General features: G+C 43.2%; 1 protein-coding gene across 6 annotated transcripts in view; it reads right to left on the reverse strand.

The window, feature by feature from the left end:
• Window positions 1-15,220, reverse strand: part of RUFY3 (RUN and FYVE domain containing 3) — a 78,495-nt gene that overhangs the window by 37,556 nt on the left and 25,719 nt on the right. For all 6 annotated transcript variants that reach the window (XM_032223815.1, XM_032223813.1, XM_032223814.1 and 3 more), the window contains exon 2: window positions 699-872. In XM_032223815.1, the coding sequence (XP_032079706.1) occupies window positions 699-872 (174 nt within the window). The remainder of the gene's footprint in view (window positions 1-698; window positions 873-15,220) is intronic.

Raw genomic sequence — 15,220 nt, forward strand, 5'->3', positions numbered from 1 at the left:
AGCCGTATGCTAGTTATCAGCTGCCTTCAGAGTCAGACATCAGTGAGGCAGAAGAACAGCAGGAGCCTGTTCCCGGTGTGCGCATGTGCAGAGTTGCCAGACGAAGGGAACAGCTAAGAAACAGGGGTCGACTCGTAAGGCCACAGGTGGACGGTGAATGGCCCCTCCCAGAGGAAATAAAAGAGGAGCGAAAGGGGAGTGGAGTTTGCAGGAGGCAATTAATTCATTTAATTGGTTTGTGACTCGCCGATGCTCCTTGCCAAGTTTTGCAGAGCCGAGGTGGCGCAGTGGCTAGAGTGCAGTACTGCAGCCACTTCAGCTGACTGTTAGCTGCAGTTCGGCGGTTCAAATCTCACCAGCTCAGGGTTGACTCAGCCTTCCATCCTTCCGAGGTGGGTAAAATGAGGACCCAGACTGTGGGGGTGATATGCTGACTCTGTAAACCGCTTAGAGAGGGCTGAAAGGCCTATGAAGCGGTATATAAGTCTAACTGCTATTGCTATTGCAGATATCGGCCTGGCAGCTCTCCAAGCCAGATAAGGTCTGTGACTGTAAATCCTCCCTTGAAAGATTTTGCTGGATGTGAGTGAGCAGAATTCACAGTCAATTAATAAAAGGGTTTTTTGTCGGGACCAGGAGTCTGCTTCATGCTCTTGGGAAGCCTCAGTCAAAACAATCCCCTGTCAATCTATACTCACCTTTTAAGCCATGTTTAAGGCAGTGCTCCATGACTACAAAGAACTGCTGAAGAGGTGCATAGTCGGAGTCCAACGTTCTCCCAAGATTTAGAGCGGATTCGATCAAGCCCTTTATGCTTAGTTTCGCCATGTTCATCAGATTCATGCGTTCATTGGCCATGACATAGTTCGGATCTACAACAGAACATACATACATGGTTTAATAAGATCCTGATTTCAATCGACAGGGGAAAAAAATGTTAAGAAAACAAAGTTGGAATTCGTAAAGGAGCAGGTTAGGCCAGATCATTGTGGGAAAAGTCTATCTAATGTGATCACAAAGCGTTGAGATTGACTTGACGGAACATCAATACAAAGAATGTTGTGTAATTTATTGTATTGTATCATTAAGAAGGACAACTATCATATCTACCAAGAAATAGTTCAAGAGTGGGGAAAGTTTTTAAAAAATCCTTGCAGAAAACAGGGAAAGCTTTAAAGCAAAGGTAAAGGCACATATGTGCTAGTCGTTCCCGACTCTAGGGGGCGGTGCTCATCTCCGTTTCAAAGCCGAAGAGCCAGCACTGCCCAAAGACATCTCCGTGGTCATGTGGTCAGCATGACTCAACGCCGAAGGCGCACGGAACGCTGTTCCCTTCCCACCAAATGTGGTTCCTATTTTTCTACTTGCATTTTTTATGTGCTTTCGAACTGCTAGGTTGGCAGAAGCTGGCACAAGTAACGGGAGCTCACTCCGTTACGCAGCGCTAGGGATTTGAACCACCAAACTGCCGACCTTTCTGATTGACAAGCTTAGAGTCTTAGCCACCGCATCCCGCAGGTTTGAAGGTAAGGTTTTAAGACTGAATTTGACCAAGTCCTCCAAATTTCCACCAAGGTAGTAGAAGACAATTATATCTATCTATCTATCTATCTATCTATCTATCTATCTATCTATCTATCTATCTATCTATCTATCTAATTTATATATCTATATCTATCTCTCTATCTATCTCTCTATCTCTATCTATCTATCTATCTATCTATCTATCTATCTATCTATCTATCTATCTATATCTATCTGTATGTATGTATGTATGTCTATCTATCTATATCTATTATCTATATCTATCTATCTATCTATCTATCTATCTATCTATCTATCTATCTATATCTATCATCTATCTAATTTATATTTATATATCTATATCTATATCTATATATCTATCTCTCTCTATCACTATCACTATCTCTAATCTATCTATCTATTTATCTATTTATCTATCTATCTATCTATCTATCTATCTATCTATCTATCTATCTATCTCTATCTATATCTATCTATCATCTATCTAATTTATATTTATATATCTATATCTATATATATATATCTCTCTATCACTATCTCTATCTCTAATAAGACCCTGTCTTATTTTCAAGAAAACACGGTATATGTTGTATGTATGCTCACACGTCTTTTGAATCATCTATTGGCTTTTCAGTTTATACCGCTGAACTATTATTTTTTATTATTATTATTATTATTATTATTAAGTCTCCCGCTTATCCTAATTTGCAAACCTATTTACAAAGACAATATGAGTTGTCATTAAGACAAGGGCCACTATTGACAATTCCGTAATGGAAACACTGAACCGAGAGCAGCATAATCTAATATATGCAAAAGACTTTAGTTGCCTAACGCAATAAGATTCTTCTTCCTGTAAGAATGATTTTACTTGCACTGCAAATCAAGCAGGAATCAAAAGGAGATTGAATCAAGCCGCGTAACCCTTGCTTCACACTTGGAGCAGGTTGTGCTGGCAGAATCTCTGCACCCTGTTTCCTCAAAAATAAGCCCTCCCTGGATAATAAGCCCAAAACGGCTTTTGACGCATGGGCTAAAATAAGACCTCCCATGAAAATAAGCCCTCCCCCAAAATATTGCAACACAGCAGCAGCCACGAGGTGGCTGCATTCACGGCCTCCTCACCTCAAAAATAATAATTCGTCCCTGAAAATAGGCCAAACTGTTAGGTAAGCTCCCTGTTGGGAGAGCGAGTACGTTCAGCGAAGCGTTGTGAGAGTTGTGTAGGAGAACACACAAACCAGCATACAGAGACACTGCAGTTTAAATAGGCTTTTACTTTCATGGAAATAGAGGTATCAGAGTCCATCAAACAGTCCAAGTCATACACGGATAAGACAGCCAGTCATCAACGTCTTTCAGCTAAGGGATAATCCAAATAACATAGTCCAGTATCATATAATCAGTCCGGTACTCAAAGTTTGCTAACAGTTGCAAAACTTACAATAGCTCACGGCACTCAGATCAGCCCAGCATCTAACGAACAGAGAGCTAACAGTCATTCTGGCTCCCTCTTATGGCCGATTGAGGAAACAGCAACCAATCACATTTTACAGTATGGTTTAAAGAAACAGGTATAGCATTGTTACATGGTTTATATATTGCCAACCCAACCGTTAGATTATATTCCTAACCGCTTATTTTGGGGGGGGGTCAAAAGAAAATAAGACCCTGTCTTATTTTGGGGGGAACATGGTAGACAACAGAGGATCCAAGATTGGCAATCTTAAGACTTGTAAACTTCAAAATGCCCCCAAATTCCCCAGCCAGCCGCGTGGAAGTGGGCATGGGGTACTGCACAGTTCTTGAAAAAGTTTTAAAGCTGACTTGGCTCCAAACTTAAAGACTTGGTAGTCTGTAGAATAAATAGGCGAATCAATGAAATATTTCCTCACTGAACGGAATTCTCCCCTCGCCAGAAAACTGGAATGAAGACAAATCCAGGAAAATGTTTTCTAAGGAACTGAGTTTGTTTACAAAGGAATACAGATTTTTTTTTTTTTACTAATCTACATCAATTTTCCAAGCCACCGGCTATACATTGGATCTTTTAAGGCCATCCCTCGATTCAGAAAATGTAACTCATATTGTACTTTCACACTTAAAGCAGACTCCATAGCAATAGCAATTAGACTTGTATACCGCTTCATAGGGCTTTCAGCCCTCTCTAAGCGGTTTACAGAGTCAGCATATCACCCCCACAATCTGGGTCCTCATTTCACCCACCTCGGAAAGATGGAAGGCTGAGTCAACCCTGAGCCGGTGAGATTTGAACCGCTGAACTGCAGATAACAGTCAGCTGAAATGGCCTGCAATACTGCACCCTAACCACTGCGCCACCTCGGCTCTTCATGTTGACAGTATTCATTAAAAGAGCGGAATGTTCAAAATTGGGAAAGGAGTACAGTAAGGCTGTATACTATCGCCCTGCCTATTTAACTTACGGAGTATAAGACGCACATTTCCCCCCCCCCCAAAAAAAGGGTGAAAATTCGAGTACATCTTATATAACGAATGTAGCCCCCCCCCCAGGCCAAAAACGCGAGGCATGGAGGCAGCGATGATCTGTGGCTATCCCTGCAGCCTGGAACAGCTGATTGGGGGTATTCCGGCAGTCCCATCCACCCGCCAATCAGCTGTGCAGAATCAGGCTGCAATAAGTCCTGAAGCTGATCTGGCTGATCAGAGTTTGCAGCAGCGATCGCATTCAGAAAGCACACACAAGTGAGCAGGATTCAAAATAATAACAATATACAATACAATACCAAAAGCAGGTTTTCCAAGGTAGCAGTAAATACAAGCAAAACGCCAGCAGTTTCACTTTCAGTTCTTGGCTAAGCCTGTGTCCTTCCTGTCTCCTTGTAGCTCACATGGCAAATACTATTTCACAGACCAAATAGCCCTCATTGGCTTAGTTGCTATGCTTATTTATTGGCTGACCTTGCTAACATGTATTCTAAGAGAGGAAGCTAGCCAGCTGAATACTAAGGAGACTGGTAGGCAGAATTTTTTCCTTCTTATTCCCAAAAAACTAAGGTTCGTCTTATACTCTGGAGTGTCTTATACTCCAAAAAATGCGATATATGCAGAGCACATAATGAGAAAGGCGGGGTAAGATGAATCACAAGTTGGAACTAAGATTGCCGGGAGAAATATCAACAGCCTCCGATATGCAGAAGATAATACTCTAATAGCGGAAAGTGAAGAGGAACTAAAGAGTCTCTTGATGCGGGTGAAGAAGGAGAGTGCAAAAAAGTTGGTTTGAAACTCAACATTAAGAAAACTAAGATCATGGCATCCGGCCTTCTCAATTCCTGGAGGTGGTAGTAGATTTTATTTTCCGGGGCTCCAAGATCACCATAGATCGGGACTGCAGCCAAGAAATTAAAAGACGCTTGTTCCTGGGGAGGAAAGCTATGGCAAATCTAGACATCATACTAAAAAGCAGAGACATCACCTTGCCAACAAAAGTGCGCATAGTCAAGGATGTGGTTTTCCCAGTTGCCATGGATGGCTGTGAAGTTTGGACCATAAGGAAGGCTGAGCACCAAAAAATGGAGGCCTTTGAACTCTGGTGCTGGAGAAGACTCCTGCGAATCCCTTGGACTGCAAGGCCATCCAACCGGACAGTCCTAGAGGAGATCAACTCTGACTGCTCTTTAGAAGTCCAGATCCTGAAGAGGAAACTCCAATACTTTGGCCACCTAATGAGAAGGAAGGACTCCCTGGAGAAGAGGCTCATGCTGGGGAAGATGGAGGGCAAAAGAAGAAGGGGACGACAGAGAACGAGGTGGCTGGATGGAGTCACTGAAGCAGTCGGCGTGAGGTTCAATGGACTCCAGAGGATGGTAGAGGACAGGAAGGCCTGGAGGAACATTGTTCATGGAGTCACGATGGGTCGGACACGACTTCACAACTAACAACAACAAAATGTGCAAAGAACCTTTATTTTTTTTAGTAACTGATAGTCCTCAACTTATAAACACAAATGGGCCCAATTTGAAGATTGTTAAGCACATCAGCAATTGTGGCCATAGATGTGAGCTGCTGGCAAGTGTCCAAAATAAAACAGCTGTCTTGCTTAGTAGCCATGGAAATGTTGGGCTCAAATTGTGGTCATAGGTTGAGGACTATCTGTACTGTAAACCATCTCAGTCTTCTGAAGGCAAAGTATATTTTTCTTTAACAGATGAACTAACATGATAACGGCAACAAACGTCCACGTTTTAGCCATTTCGGACCAATTAAATATACAGGTGAAAAATTACTACTGGACTGCCAACAGAAGAGATTACAGGTAGTCCTCGACTTACGACCACAATTGAGCCCAACATTTCTGTTGTTACGCGAGACATTTGTTAAGTCAGTTTTGCCCCATTTTACGACTTTTCTCGCCACAGCTCAGTTCCACAAATTCAGTTTCTTAGAATCAGAATTGCAGTTGGTAAGTTAGGAACCTGGTCGTTAAATGAATCTGGCTTTCCGCACTGACTTTGCTTGTCGGAAGGTCGCAAAAGGGGATCACGTGGCCCCCAGGACACTGCAACCGTCGTCATAAATAGGAGTCAGTTGCCAAGTGTCTGAATTTTGATCATGTGACCATGGAGATGCTGCAAAAGATGTAACTGTGGAAAACGGTTGTAAATCTCCCTTTTCAGTGCAGTTGGTAACTTGGGATGGTCACTAAGCGAACTGTTGTAAGTCAATGATTTGTAGCTCAGGGTTGAACCGTGGAATCCTGGGTGCCCCCTGAGCTTGGTTGTTTTCTTACAGACTTTTCATGACCCAACTAGGTAACATCATCAGTGCTACAGTAGAAAGGACTGGAGCTTTATTCTTGCTCCCACACTTTCCAAAGAATTCCAAATCCATTATGTCTATGGAGATTCCCAATTATCCAGGTCATTGGTCTCTCTTGCTTTTTTTTTTCTTTTCTTTTTGAAAATGTTTCGCTTTTCATCCATGGAATTTCTTCAGCTCCAACTGGGATGAAACGGGAAACGTTTTCAAAGGGTGGGGGGGACGGGGACCCGAGAAAGTCCAGTTGCCTTTTGCAAAAAAACACTTTGGGGACATCCAAATCTATTTACTGTCTAGTCACATCTTGACAAATATATAGTCTCAAATTTATTGTTGTGTCCATTTTTTCCCCCATATTTTTGTATTTCCATCAGGCCAATGGAACAACATGCTTGTCATATGCCACAATTAAATTAGATGGTGTTAGGCAAAGCTGTTCTGACCCAGGCTTCCCAAAATCACCAAGCAGACCCCTTGTCCCGACAAAACCCCTTTTTGTTAAGCGAATGTGAATTCCTCTCATTCACACCCAGCAAAGTCCCCGGCAAACAGTCTTTCAAGGGTGTATTGACAACCACAGACCTTATCAGGCTTGGAGAGCTGCCAGGCTGTTATCTTCCAAACGCAAGACTGTACAAGAAAATACTTGGCAAGGAGTCTCTGAGAGTCACGAACCAATCTCCACACTAATTAAGCAAACTAATTGTCTCCTGCAAACTCCACTCCCCTTTCGCTCCTCTTTATTCTGTATGGGAGGGGCCATTCACTGTCCGCCTGTGGCTGTACTCCCGAGTCGGCCCTTGTTCCTTAACTGTTCCCTTCTCCTGGCAGCTCTGCGTATGCGCACATCGGAAACAGGCTCCAGCTGTTCTTCTGCCCCACTGATGTCTGACTCTGCAGGCAGCTGATAACTGTTGGATGGCCTTGGCCCCCTCTCTGCCTCCGATGCAGAGCCCTCATCCGAGCCTTCCCCAGACTCCAGGACTGGCCCATGTTCCTCAACTTCCTCACTGTCCGAATCTGCCGCCAGCTACACTGGCGGGCCACAACAAAAGCTTTGGAATATCACAGAAAACGGAAATCTTTTGAAGCCAGACCTATCTGGTGTAAACGTGGGAAATAAAGGAAATGCACAAAAGGCCACTTTATTGCATTCCAAAATATAAATCCACAAAAAAACCCCGAAAGCTTACAGTTTTCTGTCATTAGATCGAGATTTTTATCCATTTCTGCTTTCTTGTGCGGCACAAAAATAAAAAAATTCCCCAACCACAACCGGCTGCTGTTTCATTTGTTGACATCCTTTCCACAACTGGATTGTGGCATATCACACACAGGCTGCATTTACATCACACATGCAACCACAAATCAGCCAATCACATTTGAGCCTCCTGCTTGGGCAGGAGCTGGCTAAGGGTTAGCTACTTTGTTATCCCACGTGTTATTGGGTGACGCCAACCAGAGGTGGGTTCTTACTGGTTCCGCCGAGTAGGTAGTAACACGGCCTGCCATACCCCCAAACCGGTTCTATGGCTGGCACCGCCATCTTGGTTTTTGACTCTGCGCATGTGCACAAAAATCTTCATTGCAGAAATTCATTTTTTTTTAGCAATAGCAGTTAGACTTATATACCGCTTCATAGGGCTTTCAGCCCTCTCTAAGCGGTTTACAGAGTCAGCATATCGCCCCCACAGTCTGGGTCCTCATTTCACCCACCTCGGAAGGATGGAAGGCTGAGTCAACCTTGATCCGGTGAGATTAGAACTGCTGAACTGCAGCTAACAGTCAGCTGAAGTGGCTTGCAGTACTGCACCTTAACCACAGCGCTACCTCGGCTCTTTTTTTCCTCTTTATAAGGTTGTGCGCATGCGCAGACCTTTTTAATTGGTTCGGTGACTCTCCAAGGCTCCTGGCCAAGTTCTGCAGATCTCGGCCTGGCAGCTCTCCAAGCCAGATAAGGTCTGTGACTGTAAATCCTCCCTCGAAAGACTTTGCTGGATGTGAATTGGCAGAATTCACAGTCAATTAATAAGTTTTTTTGGGGGGAGGACAAGGAGTTTGCTTCATGCTCTTGGGAAGCTGATATCAGCCTGGCAGCTCTCCAAGCCAGATAAGGTCTGTGACTGTAAATCCTCCCTCGAAAGACTTTGCCGGATGTGAATGAGCAGAATTCACAGTCAATTAATAACAGGGTTTTTTTGTTGGGACAAGGAGTTTGCTTCATGCTCTTGGGAAGCCTCGGTCAGAACACTCCTGCTTAAGCAGGAGGTTGGACTAGAAGACCTCCAAGGCCCCTTCCAACTCTCGATTTATTATTGGTGGGCGTGGCAGCAAACATTTAAGCTGCTGCAAGAAACGAACAGAAGAAACTAAGCAAACAAATTATTGGGTGGGGGAGCATTTGTCAACAGGTTTTTAAAACCTATCATATAATGAAAGAGGAAACAGTCAAGAATGAAGGATATAAATATCGCAGCCAAAGGTTTACAACATACACCATTTAATGAATCCTTGAACCTTAAATAAAGGTACTGTCGACATTCCCTGTCAGAAAATATTCCAGGTTCGTCTTTACTGGAATTATTTTTTTTTTTGAAGACTTAAAATGATTTATTTGCTCCAGTCCAGATATGATCAGATTTAGAAAGCTGTTTTATTATCTGTCGCCAGGTGCACGGGCTGTATCCATTATTTATATATTTAACACTGTTTTAAGGATTTGGTTCTGGATGCTTAGGGACTAATCTACTTCCTTTTTGGAGAACGGGTTACAGGCAGTCCTCAACTTATGAGCACAACTGGCATCGGAATTTCCGTTCTTGATCAAGGTGGTTGTTAAGTGAGGCAAACCCGATTTTTTTGACCCTTTTGGTCACAATTGTTACGCAAATCACTGGAGTTCTTCAGTGAATCTGGCTTCCCAAGGGGTACATGCCAGATGTTAAGCACCTGGAATTTGATCACGTGACAGTGGCGGTTCTGCAACAGTCGTAAGTGCGAGAACTGGTCCTAAGTCACTTTTTTCCCCAGGCCATTGTAACTTTGAACAGTCACTAAATGGATGAGTGTTAAGTCAAGGACTACGTATTACCGTATATTTCTACTGAAGTAAGATAGAAAGAGAGAGTTCAGCTTCTGGAGTTCTGGTATGCAGATAGGCCTCGACTTACAACCATTCATTTTATGACTGTTCAAAGTTACAACAGCACTGAAATCTAAAAATTTTTTATTACCAGTTCTGTGGGCGTGGCGTGGCGGAGAGTCATGTGACTGGGTGGGCGTGGCTATGTAGTCATGTAACTGGGAAATCAAAAGACAGAAACTCACTTTAACAAAGTCCTGCTGGGGCGGGTTGGAGTAGATGACCTCCAGGTCCCTTCCAGCCCTGGATTATCCTCTGAAGCTGCATCTAGTGCCAGGTTTGGAATCCTTCCTTCCTTTCCTTTTTCCTTCCTTCCCTCCCTCTTTCTTCTTTCTTTCTTTCTTTCTTTCTTTCTTTCTTTCTTTCTTTCTTTCTTTCTTTCTTTCTTTCCTTCCTTCCTTCCTTTCTTCCTTCCTTCCTCCCTCCTTCCCTCCCTCTCTCTCTCTCTTTCTTTTCTTTTTTTCTCCTTTCTTTCTTTCTGTCCCTGTTTCTCTCTCTCTCTTTTTCCTTCTTTCTTTCTCAGCACCCTAACTCCCTTTTTTGGCCTAGCAGGCTCAAGGGAAGTCTGCTGGGAGCAAAAACTGACACACACACACACACACACACCCAAAAAACGCGTTTTTAGCTGTGTGACGTGATCATCGGAACTTTTTTTTAAGAAAAAAAAACTTTTTAAAGTATTTTTTACTACCAGTTCTGCAAACCGGTAGCATTTTTTTAACTACCCGGTTCGGGCGAAGCAGCGCAAACTGGTGGCATTTCACCCCTGCTTATGGCCGTTTTTCACACTTACTTTTTCACACTTACGATCATTGCAACGTTCCCCATGAACACGTGATCAAAATTTGGAGACTTGGCAATGGTTTGCAGTGTCCCGGGGGGTCATATGATCGATCCCCTTTTGCTAAGGGGAATCAGATTCATTTAACAACCGGGTGACTAACTTAACAACTGCAATGGTTCACTTAAACAACCGTGGCAAGAAAGGTGGTAAAACGGGGCAAAACTCAACTTATCAAAGGGGCTCAATTATCGTAAGTTGAGAACTACCTGCAGGTTCACGGACAAATGCACGCTCGACAAAAGCGCGCCGACCAAACCACGGGGAGAAAACCGCGAGTTCGAAATCGTGCTGACGAATGAGTGCAGAAGCGCGCCGACAACAGCGCACCGACAGAAGCGCACTCTAAACCTAACCCTAAAGGTAACCCTAAAGGTAACCCTGAACCTAACCCTGTACCTAACCCTAACCTTTACCTTAACCCTAACCCTTACCTTAACCGTAATCGCGCTTCTGTCGGCACACCTTTGTGGGCACGGTCGACGTCGCGGTTTTATCGCCGCGGTTTTGTTGGCGCGCTGTTGTCGGGCGCGCATTTGTTGGGTCACGCTACCTGCATATATTAGCCTTTAGAGGAGACCAGTATGTTCGCGTCAACGTAGAGGATGGATTTTATTTCTATTTATTCATTATTAAATTCAATTATAACGAAGGATGTGCTCCTTCCAATGGGGACCGACAGTAGCCCAGAAGTAAAATAAATAAATGGAGGTATGGGTGCGTCTTAAGAATGCAATGGACACGGACTACATTGAAGGGAAAATGCGTGTTTTTAATCGAGCGAAAACGCAGAACAATATGGGCACAGATATATATGCATGGTGAGAACCGCTGGAAAAGTAGCATGGGTGACCCAGCTCCAAAGACAACAAAAGCAAATGGAATGCAAAGAAAGAGCAGGAAGATGGTGGTGTGGAACGCACCTTCTGTGTCATTGCGCAATTGCTCCACCAAATCTGTCAAATCCTCCCATGAGTCTTTGAAAACAGCAGAAAAAAAAGGGGGAAAGAAAGAAAAAAAGATGTCATGGAAGCCATGATACAAAGAAAAGAGGGGTGGGGGAGTCAAGGTAAGGAAACTGAATAACAGAGAGGGAGGCTGTTATACAGGAAACACGTGACCCGACAAATGCGCGCCCGACAACAGTGCGCCAATAAAACCGCGACGTCAACAGCGCACCCACAAAGGCGCACCGACAAAAGAGCGCTGACAGAAGCTCAATTACGGTTAGGGTAAGGGTTAGGGTAAGGGTTAGGGTAAGGGTTAGGGTAAGGGTTGGGTTCAGGGTTAGCTTTAGGGTTAGGTTTAGAGCGCACTTCTGTCGGCGCACTGTTGTCGGCGCGCTGTTGTCGGCGCGCTTCTGCGCTCATTCATCAGCGCGATTTCGAACTCGCACTTTTCTCCACACGGTTTCATCGGCGCGCTTTTGTCGAGCGCGCATTTGTCGGTGAACCCAGGAAACACACTGGAATTGTCTAAGGTTTAAAGGACTTAAAAGCAGTGGTGGGATTCAAATCATTTAACAACCGGTTCTCTGCCCTAATGATTGCAAAACCTTTTTTTTTTTAATTTGCCTCTTCAAAATCTTGGTGCGTCTTATACTCCGGTGGTCTTATACTCCGAAAAATACGGTATCTCTATACTAAACCAAGCTGCTCAGAAAGTTAACAACTGGTTCTCCCAAAGTGGTGCGAACCGCCTGAATCCCACCACTGCTTAAAAGTATTTTCAATTACGATATTACATAGTAAACACAGAGCATTAAAGTGATCGGAAAGAACGATTTTTTTTAACCGAGGCAAAAAAGAATATTAAGGTTTTACATTATTTTTAAGAAGGAGATCAAGGTGCATTTGCAACCTGCCTTTTTTTAATGAGATAGAACGTTTTAAGATGTTTATAATACCAGTTTCCAAAACTACTTTTTAAAGAGTTGTTGGAGACCTCAATATAAAAGAGAAAGAATCCGTTCTGGCACTTTGCAGCGTAATAATTACCACATTTTTGGAGTATAAGACGCACCTTTTTCCCCTCGAAAAAGAGGGTGAAAATCTGGGTGCGCCTTATACACTAAATACAGCATTTTTTGGCCTATCAAAACCCCGCCCCCTTTGCAAAAATGACCGTGCATAGCCTTTAGGAGGCTTTCAGAGTGCTCCTGGGGGCTGGGGAGGGCAGAAATGAGCGAAAAACGGGTTGTTTTTTTGCTCGTTTTTGCCCCCCCAGCCCCCAGGAGCACTCTATAAGCTTCCTAAAGGCTATTCAAAAACGGCGCGTTTTTGTGATGACTGCAGAGTGCAAAAACTTTTTTCTTTTAATTTGCCTCTTCAAAATCTTGGTGCGTCTTATACTCCGGTGCGTCTTATACTCCGAAAAATACGGTATCCCTATACTAAACCAACCCACTAAGTATCCTTCATGTATAAATTGCATCAAAGATCTGGACAGCATCATGCTCAGTACTGGTAGTGCCTGACTTCTGTTCATCCCTTTAGTGACCATTCAAAGTTATGACAACACTAAAAAAAAGTGTCTTACAACCAGTCCTCATACCTACGACCGTTGCAACATCCCTGTGATCACCTGATTACGATACCTGCAACCAGCAGGAATGGATGGTGTTTGCAGGATTCCCGGATCGCTTATTTGCAACTTTCCCAGCTGGCTTCTGCCAAACAAAGTCAATGGGGAAGAAGAGAGGAAGTTGCAAATCATGGCCAAGCCATGTCTCACTTAATGACCATGGCAAAAAAAAAAAAGCTTTAAAATCGGAACAGTATATTGTTGCCTCAGTTAAAGACCGCACCATTTAAACCAAAATTTCTGTTTGTTACATCTATAATAAGGGGATTATACTCACTGGCTCTAATGTGTTTGCGGAAATATGATATTCATCATTCTCTCGCTGAATTAATTACTTGGTTATAATTTTTGTGTTAAGAGTCCTTTAATTGTAAGCTGTGGGAACTAAACCTACCACAAAATAAAGCTGGAACCTTAGCAAAAATTTTGATTTGCAAGGTCTTAACGGCGCGGAGATTGTCTCCTACTTTATAGAAGGTGTGTGGAATTGGATTTAGGAAAGATTACAGATAATCCTCTACAAATGAGTCCAAAATTCCTGTTGCTAACTGAGACATTTAACGAATGTACAATCTTTCCTGCGACAGTTGTTAAGTGAATCACTGCCGTCGTTCAGTTAGTTACCCCAGTTGTTGAGTGAATCTGGCTTCCTGTTTGACTCTTGCTTGTCAGAATTTCACAAAAGGGGGAATCACATGACCCCGGGACACTGCAACCGTCATAAATATGAGTCAGAGGCTCAGCGTCTGAATTTTGATCATGGGGAGACGGCAATGGTCATAAGTGTGAAAAACAGTCATAAGTCACTTTTTTTCAATGAACTTGCAATTATTTCGGAAACAGACGTCTGTTGAGTGCTGGGTCCAAATTCCTGTTTTTATTTTTCTCAGGAAGTGTCATTTTGCCCTCTGACCATTTAAAACAATTACACATGACCCTTTTTTTCTGGCTTCTAAAAATTTAACCATGCTGCCTGTACATTTTCAACTCTGCTGAATAGGCATCAAAGGTTTTTAATATGGAGTTAGTTGTTCGCTAATACATACAGATAGTCCTCCACTTACGACCATGGGTCCAGAATTTCTGGGGCGAAGACAGACAGTTATTAAGCAAGCAACGCCCAATTTTATGACCTTTCGAGGCATGGTTATTAAGTGAGTCTTCTTGAAGGAAGCAAATTTGACGAGACTCACAGCCATTATTGATAGGCGTCTTCGAACCTTGGCCGCTTCAAAAACTAGTTAGCCTCGTGATGGCGAAACTACAACATGTGTGTCAAAGATGACACACCAGGATGTTTTGGGTGACACATGCTCTGTTCTCAAATGATTTTCAGAGGCTATCCAAGAATGGGTGCTCTCTCATGTGGCGTCCAATCCCTTCAAAAGTTGCACGAGAGGGCAATGCTTTGGCATGGACAGAAGAACAGATTAATAGTGGGACCTTGTAGGTCATCTAGTCCAACCCCCTGCCCAAGCAAGAGACCCTACACCATTTCTGTCAGATCTGGGGGGCGGATCCTGGATGCCGTGACGAGACGACATGCGATCTCAAAACTCTGAGACCGCACTCAATACTTTTATTGCTGGGGGGTTCCAAGGGACCTAAATCATCCCAAAGAGATGGTGAACAGGAAGATTACATCTTGCTGATCTCGGGGATATCGCAAAATCTCCGAGAGAAGCAGGTTTAAAGTCTTCGTCTGGCAGTAAAAATTCCAGTCCTTCAAGACTGACAAAGTCAGGGCAATATGGAGAAGTGTTAAGTGTTAAGCTGGTGAGAAACTTTTATTGTTTAAAAAAAAAAGGACTGTCTAAACATTTTAAAACTAACTTTAATCAAAGAATAGAAGAACTTAGCTGCGATTTTGATCTTTGTAATGGTTCTGGACAGTGGTTATCTTACTTTTTAAATGTTATTTACATGGATTGATTCTAAGTAAACCTTTTCAAATGGATGGACTACTCTAACATTTCTTCTGACTCTCTGTAAACTATAAATTGTCTGTTTACACCATTTCTGACAGATCGCAGTCCAGTCTCTTCTTGAAAGCTTCCAGCGATGAAGCTCCCACAACTTCTGAAGGCAACTTCTGTTCCATGGGTTGATTGTTCGGTCAGAAAATGCCTCCTTATTTTCCAGGTTGAATCTCTCCTTGATCAGTTCCCATCCATTATTCCTCGTCTGGCCTTCATGGAAAATAGCTTGACCCCTTCCTCTCTGTGGCAGCCCCTCAAGTATTGGAAGACTGCTATCATGTCTCCCTTGGTCCTTCTCTTCAGAGTTCAACAGAATTAAGTATTGCAAAC

This window comes from Thamnophis elegans, chromosome 9, assembly GCF_009769535.1.
Source record: "Thamnophis elegans isolate rThaEle1 chromosome 9, rThaEle1.pri, whole genome shotgun sequence".
NCBI classification, from domain to species: Eukaryota; Metazoa; Chordata; class Lepidosauria; order Squamata; family Colubridae; genus Thamnophis; species Thamnophis elegans.